The sequence below is a fragment of the Oncorhynchus mykiss genome, chromosome 13 (genome assembly GCF_013265735.2).
Source record: "Oncorhynchus mykiss isolate Arlee chromosome 13, USDA_OmykA_1.1, whole genome shotgun sequence".
Taxonomy (NCBI): Eukaryota; Metazoa; Chordata; class Actinopteri; order Salmoniformes; family Salmonidae; genus Oncorhynchus; species Oncorhynchus mykiss.
In genome coordinates this window covers 57339751-57363203 of record NC_048577.1, presented here as the reverse complement: position 1 = coordinate 57363203, position 23453 = coordinate 57339751, and the positions used below count along the sequence as shown (strand labels likewise).

The window sequence follows — 23453 nt, the reverse complement described above, 5'->3', positions numbered from 1 at the left end:
CCAGGGTTGTGTCAGGATGAGGTCATAGCTGAGGTCATGTCATAGCTGAGGTCATAGCTGAGGTCATGTCATAGCTGAGGTCATCACCAGACTGTGGGAGCTCCCTGTCCTCTGAGTCTCCTACTAGCACCCTGTCCTCTGGGTCTCATACTACCACAGCACCCTGTCCTCTGAGACCCCTACTACCACAGTACCCTGTCCTCTGAGTCTCCTACTACCACAGCACCCTGTCCTCTGAGTCCCCTACTACCACAGTACCCTGTCCTCTGAGTCCCCTACTACCACAGCACCCTGTCCTCTGAGTCTCCTACTACCACAGCACCCTGTCCTCTGAGTCTCCTACTACCACAGCACCCTGTCCTCTGAATCTCCTACTATCACAGCACCCTGTCCTCTGAGTCTCCTACTACCACAGCACCCTGTCCTCTGAGTCTCCTACTACCACAGTACCCTGTCCTCTGAGTCTCCTACTACCACAGTACCCTGTCCTCTGAGTCTACTACTACCACAGCACCCTGTCCTCTGAGTCCCCTACAACCACAGTACCCTGTCCTCTGAGTCCCCTACTACCACAGCACCCTGTCCTCTGAGTCTCCTACTACCACAGCACCCTGTCCTCTGAGTCTCCTACTACACACACACACACACACACACACAGATATGTTCTGCATAATTGAGTTGTGACACAAAAGACAGTAGCTCATTAGCTTTGACAACAACAGAAAGAACAATGCTTTTAACACAGACTTATACGAGCGCTTTGACAGCATTCCAGTCAGCATCTGACAGCTTTTCTTCACTTTCCTCATCATTTCTTCTCCTCTTCCTGTATTCCTTTCTTTCATCTCAACTATCAGTATGCCACTGGTTGCAGCAGGCAGTTCCAGGAAGTGAGCAGTGAGCACATACCACTAGATACCTGGCGTTGACAGGGATCAGCTCTGGACAAGTGTGGATGCGTGCCTAATGGGCATGTGCTTGTGAAGTACGCAGGCAGACACGGACATGGGAGAGGTGTCAGCCTGTCAGTAAAGCCCACGGCTGGAGACGTACAGAGGATGGACGAGGCGCTGAGAGACGAAGAGAAGGAGGAGAAGGAGGAGAGGAGGAGAGGGATGACAGAGGGCATCTGTGCCAGGGGCAGAGAGATGAAATGGGGAAGAAAGCCCCTAAAAAGGAGGGAGGGACGTTGGGAAAGAGAGAGGTGGAGACGGTGGTGGTAGGATGGGGGAGGGAGAAGAGAGCCAGGTGTTACTCTCACAGCCGTGGTCAGTTGCTGAGTTTCTTCTAGAGGGATCTCTCTCTTTCCCTCTCCTTCTCTCTTGCTAGGGGTGGAGGGAGGTTTCACTGGAGGTACTATTGTGTCTCCCCTGTATAAATAGTTTGATTTGTGTTTTTGTAGTGAGGATGTCTCAATAAAGAGCAGTAAAAAGTCAAGTCTCTCTCTCTCTCTCTCTCTCTCTCTCCCTCCCTCCCTCCCTCCCTCCCTCCCTCCCTCCCTCCCTCCCTCCCTCCCTCCCTCCCTCTCTCTGAGTTCCCCTGCCAGTCGTCCAGTGCCTTTAGAGAGCCTTATAAAGAGCTTATAAATCAATAGCACACTGTGCTCTGAACTGAACACTCTCTCACACACCATATGCCCACATGACCTCCATGGCTGACACACACGCAGCTCACAGCAGCTACAGAAAGAGAGTGAGAGAGAATAGTTGACCTGAAGAAGCAGTTGAAAAGTTGAAAAGGCAGCATTCCAAATGTAATGTTCCATTTCAATACCCACGTTCAACATATATAACTCTCAATGAAAAATACCCTCTATTTAAAAATATATATAATAGAAAGTTTGGATATGATGTGTCCTCATGCAGGACTGAAGATGTTCCCTAAAAGAGCAGTAAAGAAAAGACAGAAGACAGAAAAAGAGGAGAAGAAGAGTCCAAAAGAGAAGACCAACCTTCAAAGTCTGATAGGATTCCTTCCAAGTGAGCATTGACAGTGGAATCAGACATTTTGTGGTTGAATCTGAGGGAGCAGGAATCCCTTATTCCCAAGCAAGTCAAAGTCTCCCAGACGCTGTCTCCCGCTTTAAACAAATCCCAAATTAGGAGCCCATGCGGGGGGTGGGGGGTGGGGGGCAGACAGAGGTATCAGCTCACTGATCCAAGAGCCCCTTTTTTAAATCCACCAACTTTTTTCCTCCCTCTCTTCTCGTCCTCCTCCTCCCTCTTCCACTTTCAGAGCTGCTGTTGTTGCTGCAGAGCTTGGAATGAGAGAGCGATGACAACCCCCCACGCCCTCTCTCTCACTCTCTCCAGTTCTCTCCCGCTCTCTCTTTCTTCCTCCCTCCTTCCCTCCCTCCCTACTCCTTCCCTTTCCCTCTCTTGCTTTTCTTCCAGTGGTCTCTGCCTGTATTTACTCCTGTGTTATTCCTGCTCGTGAAGATGTATCACAACCACTCTTCATGCAGATGCACGCTCACACACATTAGAAGGCATGCACATTCACCAGTCACATGTGCACACACCCATGAGCAAAGACGATCCCTCACACGTGTGCGCATACTCATGGGTAGACTCACTTGTTTTATCGTTCACAAATATATACTAACTGTAAATATGCACAACTTTGAAGCAAGGAACACAACTTTGAAGCAAGGAACACAACTTTGAAGCAAGGAACACAACTTTGAAGCAAGGAACACAACTTTGAAGCAAGGAACACAACTTTGAAGCAATACAGATTCTCTGTATGCAATGCTGTGAGGAAAATAAAAACCTTTGATGGAAAAATACAGTGCCTTCAGAAAGTATTCAACACATTTTGTTGTGTAAAAAGTGGGATTAAAATGGATTTAATTGTCATTTTTTTGTCAACGATCTAAACAAAATACTCTGTAATGTCAAAGTGGGAAAAAATTCTAACATTTGTAAAAAATGTATTAAAAATAAAAACACTAATATATCTTGATTAGATAAGTATTCAACCCCCTGTTCATTTGATCTCCACTGTAAAAAGCATCTAGACATTATCTCACATTTCTTTTAGATTAACATTTAGTTTTCAACAGAGGAGATTTGTATAAACCTTACTGTCCGTTTCTCCGACATATGCAACATATTTTCAATATTCAAATTCGATCTCCAACTGTCCCATAGTAATAAATGTGTAGGGGTCGGGAGTCGGGAGTAGAGAGACAGGCAGCGTTCTCAGCCAAATGAAATCATGAATCAGCTGGCATCATTTTTATGGATATATACAAAGAAATGTCAATTGAAAAAAGGTCAAATGAAACAAAGTGTAGCTACTTTGCAGTCTTTCCAGCTTTAGTTTGAAGTTATTGTGTTTTCTGTGTTGTTGTCTAGCTCCTCTAAAAAACAGTGTCCTAACGAGAGAGCACATTTTCTATGCCAGGCGAAATTGTGCCTCATTAGCTTCTTGTTATGGATGTATCCAAATACATGTCACTAGAAAACAGCTTAAACAAATGCAGCTACTGTTGTTATTATTTGCACTGTTTGACATAATTGGCTAGCTAGCAAGCAAGGTAAAAGAATGTTGCAGCCAGAATGGCAATGGAACATTTAGAACGAACGACTGGGTCGTGTCCATAAATACAGAACCAAAAGACTGAACGACTGGGTCGTGTCCATAAATACAGAACCAAAAGACTGAACGACTGAGTCGTGTCCACAAATACAGAACCAAAAGACTGAACGACTGGGTCGTGTCCATAAATACAGAACTAAAAGACTGAAAGACTGGGTTGTGTCCATAAATACAGAACCAAAAGACTGAACGACTGGGTCGTGTCCATAAATACAGAACCAAAAGACTGAACGACTGGGTCGTGTCCATAAATACAGAACCAAAAGACTGAACGACTGGGTTGTGTCCATAAATACAGAACCAAAAGACTGAACGACTGGGTCGTGTCCATAAATACAGAACCAAAAGACTGAACGACTGGGTCGTGTCCATAAATACAGAACCAAAAGACTGAACGACTGGGTCGTGTCCATAAATACAGAACCAAAAGACAGAACGACTGGGTCGTGTCCATAAATACAGAACCAAAAGACTGAACGACTGGGTTGTGTCCATAAATACAGAACCAAAAGACTGAACGACTTTGTCGTGTCCATAAATACAGAACCAAAAGACAGAACGACTGGGTCGTGTCCATAAATACAGAACCAAAAGACTGAACGACTGGGTCGTGTCCATAAATACAGAACCAAAAGACTGAAAGACTGGGTCGTGTCCACAAATACAGAACCAAAAGACTGAACGACTTTGTCGTGTACATAAATACAGAACCAAAAGACTGAACGACTGGGTCGTGTCCATAAATACAGAACCAAAAGACTGAACGACTGGGTCGTGTCCATAAATACAGAACCAAAAGACTGAACGACTGGGTCGTGTCCATAAATACAGAACCAAAAGACTGAACGACTGGGTCGTGTCCATAAATACAGAACCAAAAGACTGAACGACTAGGTCGTGTCCATAAATACAGAACCAAAAGACTGAACGACTAGGTCGCGTCTCTGGCAACCAAACCAATAGAACGAACGACCAGCTTGGGTAGCAACCCTAGATTTGTTTTGGGACTATATCCTGTGGAACGATGAAATAGTATGAATAAATTCATCAAAATACATTTTTTTATTAAAATATGTCAATCATTATTTGAATATGTTGGTAACCCGTTGTGTAAAAGTGATAATGCCCTAGAAGCCGGAGTTTGGAGGAGATATTGGCACGGTTTGCCAACCCTCGACTTCGTCTCGGGCCTAACAACACCCGTGCCAATATATCCTCCAAACACCGGCTTCTCCGGCATTATCACTTATTCTACACCTGCATTGTGCAACATTTGCCCATTATTCTTTATAAAATTCTTCAAGCTCTGTCAAATTGGTTGTTGATCATTGTTAGACAACCGTTTTCAGGTCTTGCCATATATTATCAAACAGATTTAAGTCAAAGTGCAACTCGGCCACTCATTCCCTGTCTTGGTAAGCAACTCCAGTGTAGATTTGACCTTGTGTTTTAGGTTATTGTCCTGCTGAAAGGTACATTAATCTCCCAGTGTCTGGTGGAAAGCAGACTGAACCAAGTTTTCCTCTAGGATTTTGCCTGTGCTTAGTTCTATTACATGTATTTTTTTATACTGAAAAACTCCCCATAGCATACCCATAACATGATGCAGCCACCACTATGCATGAAAATATGGAGAGTGGTACTCAGTAATGTGTTGTATTGGATTTGCACCAAACATAAAACATTGTATTCAGGACAAAAAGTTATTTGATTTGCCACATGTTTATCAGTGTTACTTTTTGTGCCTTGTTGTAAACAGCATGTATATTTTGGAATATTTTTATTCTGTACAGGCTTCTTTCTTTTCACTCTGTCATTTATGTTCGTATTGTGGAGTAACTACAATGTTGTTGATCCATCCTCAGTTTTCTCTTATCACAGCCATTAAACTGTAAAACTGTTTTACAGTCACCATTTGCTTCATGATGAAATCCCTGAGCGGTTTCCTTCTTCTCCAGCAACTGAGAACGCCCGTATCTTTGTAGTGACTGACTGTATTGATATACCATCCAGAGTGTAATTAATAACTTCCCCATGCTCAAAGGGATATTCAATGGCTGCTTTTTTTACCCCTCTGTCAATAGGTGCCCTTCTTTGCAATGCATTGGAAAACCTTAAATAAAAAATAAAAAGATTTCACCTTTATTTAACCAGGTAGGCTAGTTGAGAACAAGTTCTCATTTACAACTGTGACCTGGCCAAGACAAAGCATAGCAGTTCGACACATACAACAACACAGAGTTACACATGGAATAAACAAGTCAATAATACAGTAGAAAAAAGAAAACAAAAAGTATATATACAGTGAGTGCAAATGAGGTAAGATAAGGGAGTTAAAGGCAATAAATAGGCCATTGTGGCGAAGTAATTACAATATAGCAATTAAACACTGGAATGGTAGATGTGCATAAGATGAATGTGCAAGTAGAGATCCTGGGGTGGAAAGGAGCAAGATAAATAAATAAATACAGTATGGGGATGAGGTAGTTGGATGGGCTGTTTAAAGATGGGCTATATACAGGTGCAGTGATCTGTGAGCTGCTTTGACAGGTGCTTCTTAAAGCTATTGAGGGAGATATGAGTCTCCAGCTTCAGTGATTTTTGCAGTTCATTCCAGTCATTGGCAGCAGAGAAATGGAAGGAAAGGCGGCCAAAGTAGGAATTGGCTTTGGGGGTGACCAGTGAGATATACCTGCTGGAGCGAGTGCTACGAGTGGGTGCTGCTATGGTGACCAGTGAGCTGAGATAAGGCGGGGCTTTACCTAGCAGAGACTTGTAGATGACCTGGAGCCAGTGGGTTTGGCGACGAGTATGAAGCGAGGGCCAGCCAACGAGAGCATACAGGTCGCAATGGTGGGTAGTATATATGGGGCTTTGGTGACAAAACGGATGGCACTGTGATAGACTGCATCCAATATGTTGAGTAGAGTGTTGGAGGCTATTTTATAGATGACATCACCGAAGTCGAGGATCGGTAGGATGGTCAGTTTTACGAGGGTATGTTTGGCAGCATGAGTGAAGGATGCTTTGTTGTGAAATAGGAAGCAGATTCTAGATTTAATTTTGAATTGGAGATGCTTGATGTGAGTCTGGAAGGAGAGTTTACAGTCTAACCAGACACCTAGGTTTTTGTAGCTATCCACATATTCTAAGTTGGAGCCATCCAGAGTAGTGATTCATCTGTGTTTGAAATTCACGGCTCAACTGAGGGATCTTACATATTATTGTAATTGTATGTGTGTGGTACAGAGATGAGGAAGCAAGGGTACATCCTCACTGTCAGAGCGGGAGTGTGTTAGTGTGTATGAGGGTACATCCTCTCTGTCAGAGTGGGAGTGTGTTAGTGTGTGTGAGGGTACATCCTCTCTGTCAGAGTGGGAGTGTGTTAGTGTGTATGAGGGTACATCCTCTCTGTCAGAGTGGGAGTGTGTTAGTGTGTGTGAGGGTACATCCTCTCTGTCAGAGTGGGAGTGTGTTAGTGTGTGTGAGGGTACATCCTCTCTGTCAGAGTGGGAGTGTGTTAGTGTGTATGTGAAGGTACATCCTCTCTGTCGGAGTGGGAGTGTGTTAGTGTGTGTGAAGGTACATCCTCACTGTCAGAGCGGGAGTGTGTTAGTGTGTATGAGGGTACATCCTCTCTGTCAGAGTGGGAGTGTGTTAGTGTGTATGAGGGTACATCCTCTCTGTCAGAGCGGGAGTGTGTGTGAGGGTACATCCTCTCTGTCAGAGTGGGAGTGTGTTAGTGAGTGTGAAGGTACATCCTCTCTGTCAGAGTGGGAGTGTGTTAGTGTGTATGAGGGTACATCCTCTCTGTCAGAGTGGGAGTGTGTTAGTGTGTGTGAAGGTACATCCTCTCTGTCAGAGTGGGAGTGTGTTCGTGTGTATGAGGGTACATCCTCTCTGTCAGAGTGGGAGTGTGTTAGTGAGTGTGAAGGTACATCCTCTCTGTCAGAGTGGGAGTGTGTTAGTGTGTATGAGGGTACATCCTCTCTGTCAGAGTGGGAGTGTGTTAGTGTGTGTGAAGGTACATCCTCTCTATCAGAGTGGGAGTGTGTATGAGGGTACATCCTCTCTGTCAGAGTGGGAGTGTGTTAGTGTGTGTGAAGGTACATCCTCTCTGTCAGAGTGGGAGTGTGTTAGTGAGTGTGAAGGTACATCCTCTCTGTCAGAGTGGGAGTGTGTTAGTGTGTGTGAGGGTACATCCTCTCTGTCAGAGTGGGAGTGTGTTAGTGTGTGTGAGGGTACATCCTCTCTGTCAGACGGGGAGTGTGTTAGTGTGTGTGAGGGTACATCCTCTCTGTCAGAGTGGGAGTGTGTTAGTGTGTATGTGAAGGTACATCCTCTCTGTCGGAGTGGGAGTGTGTTAGTGTGTGTGAAGGTACATCCTCACTGTCAGAGCGGGAGTGTGTTAGTGTGTATGAGGGTACATCCTCTCTGTCAGAGTGGGAGTGTGTTAGTGTGTATGAGGGTACATCCTCTCTGTCAGAGCGGGAGTGTGTGTGAGGGTACATCCTCTCTGTCAGAGTGGGAGTGTGTTAGTGAGTGTGAAGGTACATCCTCTCTGTCAGAGTGGGAGTGTGTTAGTGTGTATGAGGGTACATCCTCTCTGTCAGAGTGGGAGTGTGTTAGTGTGTGTGAAGGTACATCCTCTCTGTCAGAGTGGGAGTGTGTTCGTGTGTATGAGGGTACATCCTCTCTGTCAGAGTGGGAGTGTGTTAGTGAGTGTGAAGGTACATCCTCTCTGTCAGAGTGGGAGTGTGTTAGTGTGTATGAGGGTACATCCTCTCTGTCAGAGTGGGAGTGTGTTAGTGTGTGTGAAGGTACATCCTCTCTGTCAGAGTGGGAGTGTGTATGAGGGTACATCCTCTCTGTCAGAGTGGGAGTGTGTTAGTGTGTGTGAAGGTACATCCTCTCTGTCAGAGTGGGAGTGTGTTAGTGTGTGTGAGGGTACATCCTCTCTGTCAGAGTGGGAGTGTGTTAGTGTGTGTGAGGGTACATCCTCTCTGTCAGAGTGGGAGTGTGTTAGTGTGTGTGAGGGTACATCCTCTCTGTCAGAGGGGGAGTGTGTTAGTGTGTGTGAGGGTACATCCTCTCTGTCAGAGTGGGAGTGTGTTAGTGTGTATGTGAAGGTACATCCTCTCTGTCGGAGTGGGAGTGTGTTAGTGTGTGTGAAGGTACATCCTCACTGTCAGAGCGGGAGTGTGTTAGTGTGTATGAGGGTACATCCTCTCTGTCAGAGTGAGAGTGTGTTAGTGTGTATGAGGGTACATCCTCTCTGTCAGAGCGGGAGTGTGTGTGAGGGTACATCCTCTCTGTCAGAGTGGGAGTGTGTTAGTGAGTGTGAAGGTACATCCTCTCTGTCAGAGTGGGAGTGTGTTAGTGTGTATGAGGGTACATCCTCTCTGTCAGAGTGGGAGTGTGTTAGTGTGTGTGAAGGTACATCCTCTCTGTCAGAGTGGGAGTGTGTTCGTGTGTATGAGGGTACATCCTCTCTGTCAGAGTGGGAGTGTGTTAGTGAGTGTGAAGGTACATCCTCTCTGTCAGAGTGGGAGTGTGTTAGTGTGTATGAGGGTACATCCTCTCTGTCAGAGTGGGAGTGTGTTAGTGTGTGTGAAGGTACATCCTCTCTGTCAGAGTGGGAGTGTGTATGAGGGTACATCCTCTCTGTCAGAGTGGGAGTGTGTTAGTGTGTGTGAAGGTACATCCTCTCTGTCAGAGTGGGAGTGTGTTAGTGTGTGTGAGGGTACATCCTCTCTGTCAGAGTGGGAGTGTGTTAGTGTGTGTGAGGGTACATCCTCTCTGTCAGAGTGGGAGTGTGTTAGTGTGTATGAGGGTACATCCTCTCTGTCAGAGTGGGAGTGTGTTAGTGTGTATGAGGGTACATCCTCTCTGTCAGAGTGGGAGTGTGTTAGTGTGTGTGAAGGTACATCCTCTCTGTCAGAGTGGGAGTGTGTTAGTGTGTGTGAGGGTACATCCTCTCTGTCAGAGTGGGAGTGTGTTAGTGTGTATGAGGGTACATCCTCTCTGTCAGAGTGGGAGTGTGTTAGTGTGTATGAGGGTACATCCTCTCTGTCAGAGTGGGAGTGTGTTAGTGTGTGTGAGGGTACATCCTCTCTGTCAGAGTGGGAGTGTGTTAGTGTGTATGTGAAGGTACATCCTCTCTGTCAGAGTGGGAGTGTGTTAGTGTGTGTGAGGGTACATCCTCTCTGTCAGAGTGGGAGTGTGTTAGTGTGTATGAGGGTACATCCTCTCTGTCAGAGTGGGAGTGTGTTAGTGTGTATGAGGGTACATCCTCTCTGTCAGAGTGGGAGTGTGTTAGTGTGTATGAGGGTACATCCTCTCTGTCAGAGTGGGAGTGTGTTAGTGTGTGTGAGGGTACATCCTCTCTGTCAGAGTGGGAGTGTGTTAGTGTGTGTGAGGGTACATCCTCTCTGTCAGAGTGGGAGTGTGTTAGTGAGTGTGAAGGTACATCCTCTCTGTCAGAGTGGGAGTGTGTTTGAGTTTGAGTTTATTTTCTTTTTACAGGGACAGTGCACATTAATAACGTTTCAGTAAAAGTGGCGGTTTTAGCCAGCCGGCTCATTTTCAACCGCAGTCCCTGGGCAGGTTATTAAAAACAATTACAATATAGACAATCATTGAGCAGTGAGCATACTCCGAGCAACATAGGACAAGCAAGACATAGCATACAGACAGAGCAACATAGGACAAGCAAGATGTAGCATACAGACAGAGCAACATAGTACAAGCAAGATGTAGCATACAGACAGAGCAACATAGTACAAGCAAGACGTAGCATACAGACAGAGCAACATAGGACAAGCAAGACGTAGCATACAGACAGAGCAACATAGGACAAGCAAGATGTAGCATACAGACAGAGCAACATAGTACAAGCAAGACGTAGCATACAGACAGAGCAACATAGTACAAGCAAGACGTAGCATACAGACAGAGCAACATAGGACAAGCAAGACGTAGCATACAGACAGAGCAACATAGGACAAGCAAGATGTAGCATACAGACAGAGCAACATAGAACAAAAACCAGCAAGACAAAATTCATAAAAGCAACAGTGTTTCCACACCTCACAAGCTACAGACAACAGACAACATGGAAAGCAGAAATACACAGCTATGGATTATGATCACAAATCTGATTGACCGTTTAGCCATGTATTCATACATTTTGTGAAAGTGTGGTAGGTGGTGCAGTTATGTGTGTCTGATGGCAGTGTACTCCAGACATGGGAAGCTCTCACAGAGAATGCAGATTTACTAAAGGTGCTTTTCCTTAAGGGAACTATACAGTCACCTCTCATGGCGGACCTTGTGGATCTGCTGCCATTTGTTTGGGTTTTCTGTTTAACAAAAATACTGAGTGGAGGGGGAGCCAGGCCATTAAGGATCTTGAATACAAGACATGCGTCGGTGTATTGCACAAGCTCCCAACTCAGGAGCTCATGCTTTCTGAGGATGTAACAGAGGATGGCTATTGGGCTTCCTATCAAGCACTTTGAGAGCCTGTTTGTAGACAGACTGAATAGGTTTTAATGTTGTACAGCAAGCTTGGGCCCAACTAGTCAAGCAGTATGTTAAGTGGGGGAGTATCATAGATTTGAAGTACAGTTTTGCTACCTCTGTAGTCAAACAATTTCGTATAAATCGGAAATTAGCTAGGTTGAATTTGAATGACCTTTTTCAAATGCTTTTTAAAAGAGAGGTTGGAATCAAGTATGATGCCAAGGTACTTAGTTAGTGTGTGTGTGTCGCTTGTGGCAAAGAGTCAAAGAAAGAATGATCAACTACTATAGATGTTAGAAGATAGAAGCTAAAACTTTACATTCAGGCTATTTAAAAAAAACAAAAAAAAAACATTTCAATAAACCTAATTATAATATAACACATAACACATATTGCAAAAATGTACCTTAGTACGCTAATGACAGAATGTGGAACATGTATTATGTATGTGGCCGTATGAGAAGTGTACAATGTTTACGACAGGAGGGCAATGTACGTACTATGTTGGGTATCTCATGACCAGTGTCTATTTTCTATACAGCAGTACTGTGTGTCTGAGACAATTTCCCCCTCGGGACACTAAAGTTCATCCTATCCTAATGAATATGTCAGTTACTTCCTGTTGCATGCATTGTTCTGGATTAGTAACATCCTGAGTGAGTACGACCTCAGCATTCAAAAACCTCTTTCTATATGTACAACCTGTTTACAGTGAAAAGAGATGAAGTAGAATTGAACAAGGACAATCTTGTCCAGCAGTGAGACTAAGCTGTATTTCAGAATAGGAGTATAGCTGATCATCTCTGAGTGTGTTGTGTTCTCAGTGGAAACCTGTCAACACCAATAAACACTGTAGTTAATGGCTCAAACTGGCTCAAAGTTACAACAGCAGCATTCCTCCTACACACACACACACACACACACACACACACACACACACACACACACACACACACACACACACACACACACACACACACACACACACACACACACACACACACACACACACACACACACACACACACACACACACACACACACACACACACACACACACACACACACACACACACACACCTCTATCAGTAATGAGACACTTCATCCACCAGATGTCAGTGTTCTATCTATAAAACTAGGGCTGTTGCACCAACAGTGACAGAAGTTGTGGCCCAATAGTGAGATGTGTAACTAGATAACCATGGAGACATGTGGAGAATCGCTCTGCAGACCTTCTGGCTGTGACACACCCTCCTCCACACCTACTCTTCTGCCACATGTCTCACATTCCCTGGCACACACACACACCACAACTCCAAACACAACAAACACAAGCTCCAAGCCCACCATGGGGCTGGAACATACCCACTCCTGTCCTCATCCCCTTTAGGCAGCAGTTGACAGAGAGGGCTGTCTTTACCAACAGGATGATATGGATCACATATCTATCAAGGTTGTTGTGCTGCCAAACATAACCACACACATACAATCCCATATGGGATTTAAAGGAGACATCCTTTGGTGTGGTTATGTGTCCTGTACAGGTCATGACAGTACCATACACCATTTAGCAGACACTTCTATCCTCTTACAGTCATGCATACATGTTTCATATTGGTGGTCCCCCACGGGAATCAAACCCACAACCCTTGGCCTTGCAAGTACCATACACCACCAACTATGTCACACAGGAGGGCACTGGTCCCTCGGGTCATTAAGGGCCAGCACAGATACAGCTGAGGTCTATTAACCTTCTCATTGTACCCCTGGGTTACATTACCATCTCAGGTGGCTCTATGTGCCAGTGGGTACTGACCATGGCTTGACCATCCCACCCCAACCCTCCCTCTAACCCACTGACCTGACCATCCTAACCCTCCCTCTAACCTACTGACCTGACCATCCCAACCCTCCCTCTAACCTACTGACCTGACCATCCCAACCCTCCCTCTAACCTACTGACCTGACCACCCCAACCCTCCCTCTAACCCACTGACCTGACCATCCCATCCCAACCCTCCCTCTAACCTACTGACCTGACCATCCCAACCCTCCCTCTAACCTACTGACCTGACCATCCCAACCCTCCCTCTAACCCACTGACCATCCCACCCCAACCCTCCCTCTAACCCACTGACCTGACCATCCCAACCCTCCCTCTAACCTACTGACCTGACCTGACCATCCCATCCCTCCCTCTAACCCACTGACCTGACCATCCCAACCCTCCCTCTAACCTACTGACCTGACCATCCCAACCCTCCCTCTAACCTACTGACCTGACCATCCCAACCCTCCCTCTAACCTACTGACCTGACCATCCCAACCCTCCATCTAACCTACTGACCTGACCTGACCATCCCAACCCTCCCTCTAACCTACTGACCTGACCATCCCAACCCTCCCTCTAACCTACTGATCAGACCATCCCAACCCTCCCTCTAACCCACTGACCTGACCTGACCATCCCAACCCTCCCTCTAACCTACTGACCTGACCATCCCAACCCTCCCTCTAACCCACTGACCTGACCATCCCAACTCTCCCTCTAACCCACTGACCTGACCATCCCAACCTTCCCTCTAACCTACTGACCTGACCATCCCACCCCAACCCTCCCTCTAACCTACTGACCTGACCTGATCATACCACCCCAACCTTCCCTCTAACCTACTGACCTGACCATCCCAACCCTCCCTCTAACCCACTGACCTGACCATCCCAACATTCCCTCTAACCTACTGACCTGACCATCCCATCCCTCCCTCTAACCCACTGACCTGACCATCCCAACCCTCCCACTGACCTGACCTGACCTGACCATCCCATCCCTCCCTCTAACCCACTGATCTGACCATCCCAACCCTCCATCTAACCTACTGACCTGACCATCCCAACCCTCCCTCTAACCCACTGACCTGACCATCCCAACCCTCCCTCTAACCTACTGACCTGACCTGACCATCCCATCCCTCCCTCTAACCCACTGACCTGACCATCCCAACCCTCCCTCTAACCCACTGACCTGACCATCCCAACCCTCCCTCTAACCTACTGACCTGACCATCCCAACCCTCCCTCTAACCTACTGACCTGACCATCCCAACCCTCCCTCTAACCCACTGACCTGACCTGACCATCCCACCCCTCCCTCTAACCTACTGACCTGACCATCCCAACCCTCCCTCTAACCCACTGACCTGACCTGACCATCCCACCCCTCCCTCTAACCTACTGACCTGACCATCCCAACCCTCCCTCTAACCTACTGACCTGACCATCCCACCCCTCCCTCTAACCTACTGACCTGACCATCCCAACCCTCCCTCTAACCCACTGACCTGACCTGACCATCCCACCCCTCCCTCTAACCTACTGACCTGACCATCCCAACCCTCCCTCTAACCCACTGACCTGACCATCCCAACCCTCCCTCTAACCTACTGACCTGACCATCCCAACCCTCCCTCTAACCCACTGACCTGACCTGACCATCCCACCCCTCCCTCTAACCTACTGACCTGACCATTTGCTTCAACGTGTCCCTGATGTTTGGTGACACATTGAAAGTACAGTGAGCTGATCCTAGAACAGAAAATATTAGTCAAATACCACTTTGATCACGAGGCTTAAAAAATGGTCAATGGGAGTGTACTGTACAGTGCATTCAAAAGGTATTCAGACACCCTTCACTTTTTCCACATGTTGTTATGTTACAGCCTTATTCAAAAATGTATCAAATAAAAAATGTTCCTCATCAATCTACACACAATACCCCATAATGACATCACAATACCCCATAATGACATCACAATACCCCATAATGACAAAGACAAAACAGGTTTTTAGAAAAAAAAAACAGAAATATCTTATTTAAACAAGTATTCAGACCCTTTGCTATAAGACTCGAAATTGAGCTCAGGTGTATCCTGTTTCATTTGATAGTCCTTGAGATGTTTTAACATCTTGATTGGAGTCCACCTGTGGTAAATTCAATTGATTGGACATTTGGAAAGGCACACACTTGTCTTTATAAGTTCCCAGTTGAAAGTGCATGTCAGAGCAAAAACCAAGATAAAACATTTCTGCAGCTTTGAAGGTCCCCAAGAACACAGTGGGCTCCATCATTCTTAAATGGAAGAAGTTTGGAACCACCAAGACTCTTCCTAGAGCTGTCCGCCCAGACAAACTGAGCAATCGAGGGAGAAGGGCATTCGTCAGGAAGGTGACCAAGAACCTGATGGTCACTCTGACAGAGCTCCATAGTTCCTCTGTGGAGATGGGAGAACCTTCTCTGCAGCACTCCACCAATCATGTCTTTTTGGTAGAGTGGCCAGACGGAAGCCACTCCTCAGTATAAGGCACATGACAGCCTGCTTGGAGTTTGCCAAAAGCACCTAAAGGACTCTCAGACCATTAGAAACAACATTCTCTGGCTGATGAAACCAAGATCGAACTATTTGGCTTGCCAAGCATCACATCTGGAGGAAACCTGGCACCATCCCTACAGTGAAGCATGGTGGTGGAAGCATCTTGCTGTGTGGATGTTTTTCAGCGGCGGGGACTGTGAGACTAGTCAGGATCGAGGCAAAAATGTCTAAAAAACTGTTTTTGCTTTGTCATTATGGGGGAAAAAACTATTTAATACATTTTAGAATAAGGTTGTAACATAACAAAATGTGTGAAAAGTCAAGGGGTCTGAATACTTTCTGAATGCACATGTTGTGTTTTACTCTGTACTGTAGAGTTTTATAGATTGCCAGTTGGTGTGAATGTTATAATGTTATAGACACCCTCAAGAATCTGGGACACGTGTCTGTCTATAGGAAATGTTTAGAACAGTAACAAACGTCAAGCCATACTAGGTTTCTACTCTCTCTCTCTCTCTCTCTCTCTCTCTCTCTCTCTCTCTCTCTCTCTCTCTCTCTCTCTCTCTCTCTCTCTCTCTCTCTCTCTCTCTCTCTCTCTCTCTCTCTCTCTCTCTCTCTCTCTCTCTCTCTCTCTCTCTCTCTCTCTCTCTCTCTCTCTCTCTCTCTCTCTCTCTCTCTCTCTCTCTCTCTCTCTCTCTCTCTCTCTCTCTCTCTCTCTCTCTCTCTCTCTCTATTGGCATGGGAAACGTATGTTTACATTGCCAAAGCAAGTGAAATAGATAAACAAAAAGTTAAATAAACAATAACAAATGTACAGTAAACATTACACTTACAAAAGTATAAAGACATTTCAAATGTCATATTATGTATATACAGTGCCTTGCGAAAGTATTCGGCCCCCTTGAACTTTGCGACCTTTTGCCACATTTCAGGCTTCAAACATAAAGATATAAAACTGTATTTTTTTTGTGAAGAATCAACAACAAGTGGGACACAATCATGAAGTGGAACGACATTTATTGGATATTTCAAACTTTTTTAACAAATCAAAAACTGAAAAATTGGGCGTGCAAAATTATTCAGCCCCTTTACTTTCAGTGCAGCAAACTCTCTCCAGAAGTTCAGTGAGGATCTCTGAATGATCCAATGTTGACCTAAATGACTAATGATGATAAATACAATCCACCTGTGTGTAATCAAGTCTCTGTATAAATGCACCTGCACTGTGATAGTCTCAGAGGTCCGTTAAAAGCGCAGAGAGCATCATGAAGAACAAGGAACACACCAGGCAGGTCCGAGATACTGTTGTGAAGAAGTTTAAAGCCGGATTTGGATACAAAAAGATTTCCCAAGCTTTAAACATCCCAAGGAGCACTGTGCAAGCGATAATATTGAAATGGAAGGAGTATCAGACCACTGCAAATCTACCAAGACCTGGCCGTCCCTCTAAACTTTCAGCTCATACAAGGAGAAGACTGATCAGAGATGCAGCCAAGAGGCCCATGATCACTCTGGATGAACTGCAGAGATCTACAGCTGAGGTGGGAGACTCTGTCCATAGGACAACAATCAGTCGTATATTGCACAAATTTGGCCTTTATGGAAGAGTGGAAAGAAGAAAGCCATTTCTTAAAGATATCCATAAAAAGTGTTGTTTAAAGTTTGCCACAAACCACCTGGGAGACACACCAAACATGTGGAAGAAGGTGCTCTGGTCAGATGAAACCAAAATTGAACTTTTTGGCAACAATGCAAAACGTTATGTTTGGCGTAAAAGCAACACAGCTGAACACACCATCCCCACTGTCAAACATGGTGGTGGCAGCATCATGGTTTGGGCCTGCTTTTCTTCAGCAGGGACAGGGAAGATGGTTAAAATTGATGGGAAGATGGATGGAGCCAAATACAGGACCATTCTGGAAGAAAACCTGATGGAGTCTGCAAAAGACCTGAGACTGGGACGGAGATTTGTCTTCCAACAAGACAATGATCCAAAACATAAAGCAAAATCTACAATGGAATGGTTCAAAAATAAACATATCCAGGTGTTAGAATGGCCAAGTCAAAGTCCAGACCTGAATCCAATCGAGAATCTGTGGAAAGAACTGAAAACTGCTGTTCACAAATGCTCTCCATCCAACCTCACTGAGTTCGAGCTGTTTTGCAAGGAGGAATGGGAAAAAATGTCAGTCTCTCGATGTGCAAAACTGATAGAGACATACCCCAAGCGACTTACAGCTGTAATCGCAGCAAAAGGTGGCGCTACAAAGTATTAACTTAAGGGGGCTGAATAATTTTGCACGCCCAATTCTTCAGTTTTTGATTTGTTAAAAAAGTTTGAAATATCCAATAAATGTCGTTCCACTTCATGATTGTGTCCCACTTGTTGTTGATTCTTCACAAAAAAATACAGTTTTATATCTTTATGTTTGAAGCCTGAAATGTGGCAAAAGGTCGCAAAGTTCAAGGGGGCCGAATACTTTCGCAAGGCACTGTATATATATATACAGTGTTGTAATGATGTGCAAATAGTTAAAGTACGAAAGGGAAAATAAACATAAACATAAATATTTTTCTCTCTCTCTGTCTTGCTCTCAGTCTCTCTTTCTCTCTCTCTCCGTCTCTCTCTCTTTCTGATCACACCTCACACACAACGCTGTGTATGTACTCTGGACTCCACTCGTTGGTTACCGTGGTGCTACAGAGCTCTGTTTACATGACAACCCATATTAATCAGGTCTACAGTACCTGTCTGAGGCTGCTGCTGCAGAGAGGGGGAGGGAGAACGGAGGGAAGGAAGAGGAAGAGGAAGACATAGGTGTGCCAGTTCTCTACCACAATGTAAACACATGGTTCACATGCCAATAAAGCCATTTGAATTTAATTGAAAGAGAGAGAGAGAGCAAGATATATATACATAAAAGAGAGAGAGGAAATCCCAAACATGGTTTTGATAGGAAAAGAATAGGGGTGAGAGTTCATCCTGTAGTGAGCTTGTGAGTCGTAGCCCAGCATTACTATGACTAATGGCATCAGCAGCTTTTAGAAACAGAACCAGACCAGTCTACTCCCTACAGTACAGAATAGAACCAGACCAGTCTACTCCCTACAGTACAGAATAGAACCAGACCAGTCTACTCCCTACAGTACAGAATAGAACCAGACCAGTCTACTCCCTACAGTACAGAATAGAACCAGACCAGTCTACTCCCTACAGTACAGAATAGAACCAGACCAGTCTACTCCCTACAGTACAGAATAGAATCAGACCAGTCTACTCCCTACTTACAGAATAGAACCAGACCAGTCTACTCCATACAGTACAGAAAAGAACCAGACCAGTCTACTCCCTACAGTACAGAATAGAACCAGACCAGTCTACTCCATACAGTACAGAATAGAACCAGACCAGTCTACTCCCTACAGTACAGAATAGAACCAGACCAGTCTACTCCCTACAGTACAGAATAGAATCAGACCAGTCTACTCCCTACTTACAGAATAGAACCAGACCAGTCTACTCCATACAGTACAGAATAGAACCAGACCAGTCTACTCCCTACTTACAGAATAGAACCAGACCAGTCTACTCCATACAGTACAGAATAGAACCAGACCAGTCTACTCCCTACAGTACAGAATAGAACCAGACCAGTCTACTCCCTACAGTTACAGAGTAAAACCAGACCAGTCTACTCCCTACAGTACAGAATAGAACCAGACCAGTCTACTCCCTACAGTACAGAATAGAACCAGACCAGTCTACTCCCTACTTACAGAATAGAACCAGACCAGTCTACTCCCTACTTACAGAATAGAACCAGACCAGTCTACTCCCTACTTACAGAATAGAACCAGACCAGTCTACTCCCTACAGTACAGAATAGAACCAGACCAGTCTACTCCCTACAGTTACAGAGTAAAACCAGACCAGTCTACTCCCTACAGTACAGAATAGAACCAGACCAGTCTACTCCCTACAGTTACATAATAGAACCAGACCAGTCTACTCCCTACAGTACAGAATAGGAACTTTGATTATTGAGATTATGTGTGTGAGTGTGTGGAATACAGAGTAAAATAGGCCAATTGGGCACTATAGAATGTGCAGGACCTGACTCAGCCAGCCACGCCCTGTGGGTTTAACATGGAACATTCACTCACACAAACAGGCACGCAAGCACACACACACACATATACATACAAGCAGCTGTGGTCACAGCTGTCCTTAAGCAAATGCATAGCAAGAGGTTAAGGCTTACAAAGGAAACTTTAATCACAAACACCTGTTGGAAAGAGGTGCCCTCATACAGTGTACAGTCACACAAAGCCTTGGTAGTGGGTACTGGGTGCATGGTATTATGGTGTGTGTGTGTGTGTGTGTGTGTGTGTGTGTGTGTGTGTGTGTCTAGTTAGCCCCCTCACACATGGGGATGGAATGACTCAATAAATAGACAGAGCAGCTGTCCTCCATCAGGAATAGATCTTTATTTTTCTTTCTTTCTTTCTGTCTTCCTTTCTTTCTTTCTTTCTTTCTTTCTTTCTTTCTTTCTTTCTGTATCTCCTCCTTTCGTCATCCTCCATCTCTCTCTCTCTTCAATAGTACTATCTTTATCATGTTAACAAACTAGCATTATAATCACAAACCCCAATCAGCTTCACAGCAGCTACACAGCCATGTCTCCATGGTAACCCAGGCAAAACACCAGACACAGAGTACAAGGAAGTATCTCTGACCAGTTTCATCCAATAACACAAGCCGAAATCTGCCTAGGCAGAGATACTGTAGAATAGACAGATACTCAGCTACAGACCAGTGTGTCAGTCTGTCCCCTTTAAAAACACCACAGACCCCAGAGTTGCCCCTACTACCGCTCTGAGCTTCTCTTATTACACACGATCCATCATCATTGAAAGAAATGGGCCAAAGCCAGTGTAATGGAAAACAACAGTTTTACCACAGTTCCTCCACAGAGGAGAGTGCCTGAAACTCAACATCACCACCTTGTGGTGATCCACTTTTGGATACCGTCCAGTCCAACCCAAACAGCATTAATGTTATATTTAAGCAGCAAACCAAAGAGCATATTCCAAGAATTATGTACTGCAACAACAGAGTTCATATTGTTGTGTGTTCTGTATGGATACTGTAGTAAGATGATATAGCAGCCTGTTTCTCTCTATTGAGAGGGAAGCGACTGGGAGAGGTTAAGGGAGAGTTTAAGGGAGAGGTTAAGGGAGAGGTTAAGGGAGAGGTTAAGGGAGAGGTTAAGGGAGAGCTTTTTTTAATTCAAGTTTTTACATATTTTTATTTATTTAACTAGGAAAGTCAGTTAAGAACACATTCTTATTTACAATGACAGCCTAGGAACAGTGTGTTAACTGCCTTGTTCAGGGGAAGAACAACACATTTTTACCTCGTCACCTTGGGGATTTGATCTAGATCTCTACCTTTCAGTTACTGGCCCAACACTCTAACCTCTAGGCTACCTGCCGCCCCAAGGTTAAGGGATGGCTGGGAGCTATTCACTAGAGGTTAGGGGATGGATGGAGGATGTTCACTAGAGGTTAAGGGATGGCTGGGACCTATTCACTAGAGGTTAGGGGATGGTTGGAGGCTGTTCAGTAGTGGTTAGGGGATGGCTGGAGGCTGTTCACTAGAGGTTAGGGGATGGCTACCTGCCACCCCAAGGTTAAGGGATGGCTGGGAGCTATTCACTAGAGGTTAGGGGATGGATGGAGGCTGTTCACTAGAGGTTAGGGGATGGCTGGAGGCTGTTCAGTAGAGGTTAGGGGATGGCTGGAGGCTGTTCAGTGGAGGTTAAGGGATGGCTGGAGGCTGTTCAGTAGAGGTTAGGGGATGGCTGGAGGCTGTTCACTAGAGGTTAGGGGATGGCTGGAGGCTGTTCACTAGAGGTTAGGGGATGGCTGGAGGCTGTTCAGTAGAGGTTAAGGGATGGCTGGAGGCTGTTCAGTAGAGGTTAAGGGATGGCTGGAGGCTGTTCAGTAGAGGTTAAGGGATGGCTGGAGGCTGTTCAGTAGAGGTTAGGGGATGGCTGGAGGCTGTTCAGTAGAGGTTAGGGGATGGATGGAGGCTGTTCAGTAGAGGTTAGGGGATGGCTGGAGGCTGTTCAGTGGAGGTTAAGGGATGGCTGGAGGCTGTTCAGTAGAGGTTAGGGGATGGCTGGAGGCTGTTCACTAGAGGTTAGGGGATGGTTGGAGGCTGTTCAGTAGTGGTTAGGGGATGGCTGGAGGCTGTTCACTAGAGGTTATGGGATGGCTGGAGGCTGTTCAGTAGAGGTTAGGGGATGGATGGAGGCTGTTCAGTAGAGGTTAGGGGATGGCTGGAGGCTGTTCAGTGGAGGTTAAGGGATGGCTGGAGGCTGTTCAGTAGAGGTTAGGGGATGGCTGGAGGCTGTTCACTAGAGGTTAGGGGATGGTTGGAGGCTGTTCAGTAGTGGTTAGGGGATGGCTGGAGGCTGTTCACTAGAGGTTATGGGATGGCTGGAGGCTGTTCAGTAGAGGTTAGGGGATGGCTGGAGGTTGTTCAGTAGAGGTTAGGGGATGGCTGGAGGCTGTTCAGTAGAGGTTAGGGGATGGCTGGAGGTTGTTTAGTAGAGGTTAGGGGATGGCTGGAGGCTGTTCAGTAGAGGTTATGGGATGGCTGGAGGCTGTTCAGTAGAGATTAGGGGATGGCTTCACTATGTTAGTCGTGTGTCTTAGAAAGGTCTCAGTCAGGTCACTGTGTGAGTGTCACAGTCATTAACTGTTCATCAGCTGTTATCATCGTGCTGAATACAGCACCTGTTGTACATGTCCCTCTATAGTGACAGTTATCAGTTGTTATCATCGTGCTGAATACAGCATCTGTTGTACATGTCCCTCTATAGTGACAGTTATCAGTTGTTATCATCATGCTGAATACAGCATCTGCTGTACATGTCCCTCTATAGTGACAGTTATCAGTTGTTATCATCGTGCTGAATACAGCATCAGCTGTACATGTCCCTCTATAGTGACAGTTATCAGTTGTTATCATCATGCTGAATACAGCATCTGCTGTACATCCCTCTATTTAAATTTTTTTTTTTTACCTTTATTTAACTAGGCAAGTCAGTTAAGAACAAATTCTTACTTTCAATGACGGCCTAGGAACAGTGGGTTAACTGGCCTAGGAACAGTGGGTTAACTGGCCTAGGAACAGTGGGTTAACTGCCTGTTCAGGGGCAGAACTTGCAACCTTTCGGTTACTAGTCCAACGCTCTAACCACTAAGCTACCCTGCCGCCCCGCTATAGTGACAGTTATCAGCTGTTTAAGACTAAGTATGTGTTTTTCTCCTAGAAAAATGACAAATCACTCCCACAAACAAAGGAAGCAAACTTTAAAGTGTGTGATATTCCACTGTATTCAAGTACATTTACACAGTGGTTAGATAAGATACTATCATTCAGCATAGTATACAGTTATTTGAGATTGAAGGTGCATGGTTGTGATCCCTGATGTGTGCGGTCAAAACACAGTGTGACCAGTCAGTGGATGGTCAGATATCGTGTACACATACACATGATCACACGCACACATGCATGAACACACACAAACACACACACACTCCTGCAGAAGCCATTACAGCTCCCTGAAGGAAGCACCTGGAAACGGGGGCCTCGTTGGTGATCTCACCCTGGTCCAGGCTTCATCCCAAATGGCACCGTATTCCCTATATAGTGCACTACTTTTGACCAGGGCCCATAGGGCACTATATAGGGAATAGGGTGCCATTTGGGATGCATTCCCAGACTTTAAACAGTAGGTGCTACAGGACAAGGAAGGGCACTTGTGTTGTCTGCCCCCCATTCTCTGTTTTCTACTTTTTTACAGAGTTTTTACAATACTCCACAAACACTCATAAAAGCACCATTAAGGGACGGTGTTTCTCCACTGATGATTTTAACATCCA

General features: G+C 45.4%; 1 protein-coding gene across 3 annotated transcripts in view; it reads right to left on the bottom strand.

The window, feature by feature from the left end:
• The window catches only part of LOC110516540 (septin-9), a 156017-nt gene that overhangs the window by 96258 nt on the left and 36306 nt on the right, over positions 1-23453 (bottom strand). The window contains exon 1 of one of the 3 annotated variants that reach the window (XM_036941642.1): positions 1952-2154. The exons of the other annotated variants lie outside the window; for them this stretch is intronic. Within the exon in view, the coding sequence (XP_036797537.1) occupies positions 1952-2006 (55 nt within the window). The 5' untranslated portion in view covers positions 2007-2154. Of the gene's footprint in view, positions 1-1951; positions 2155-23453 lie in introns of those variants that run through there. 3 annotated transcript variants of the gene reach the window in all.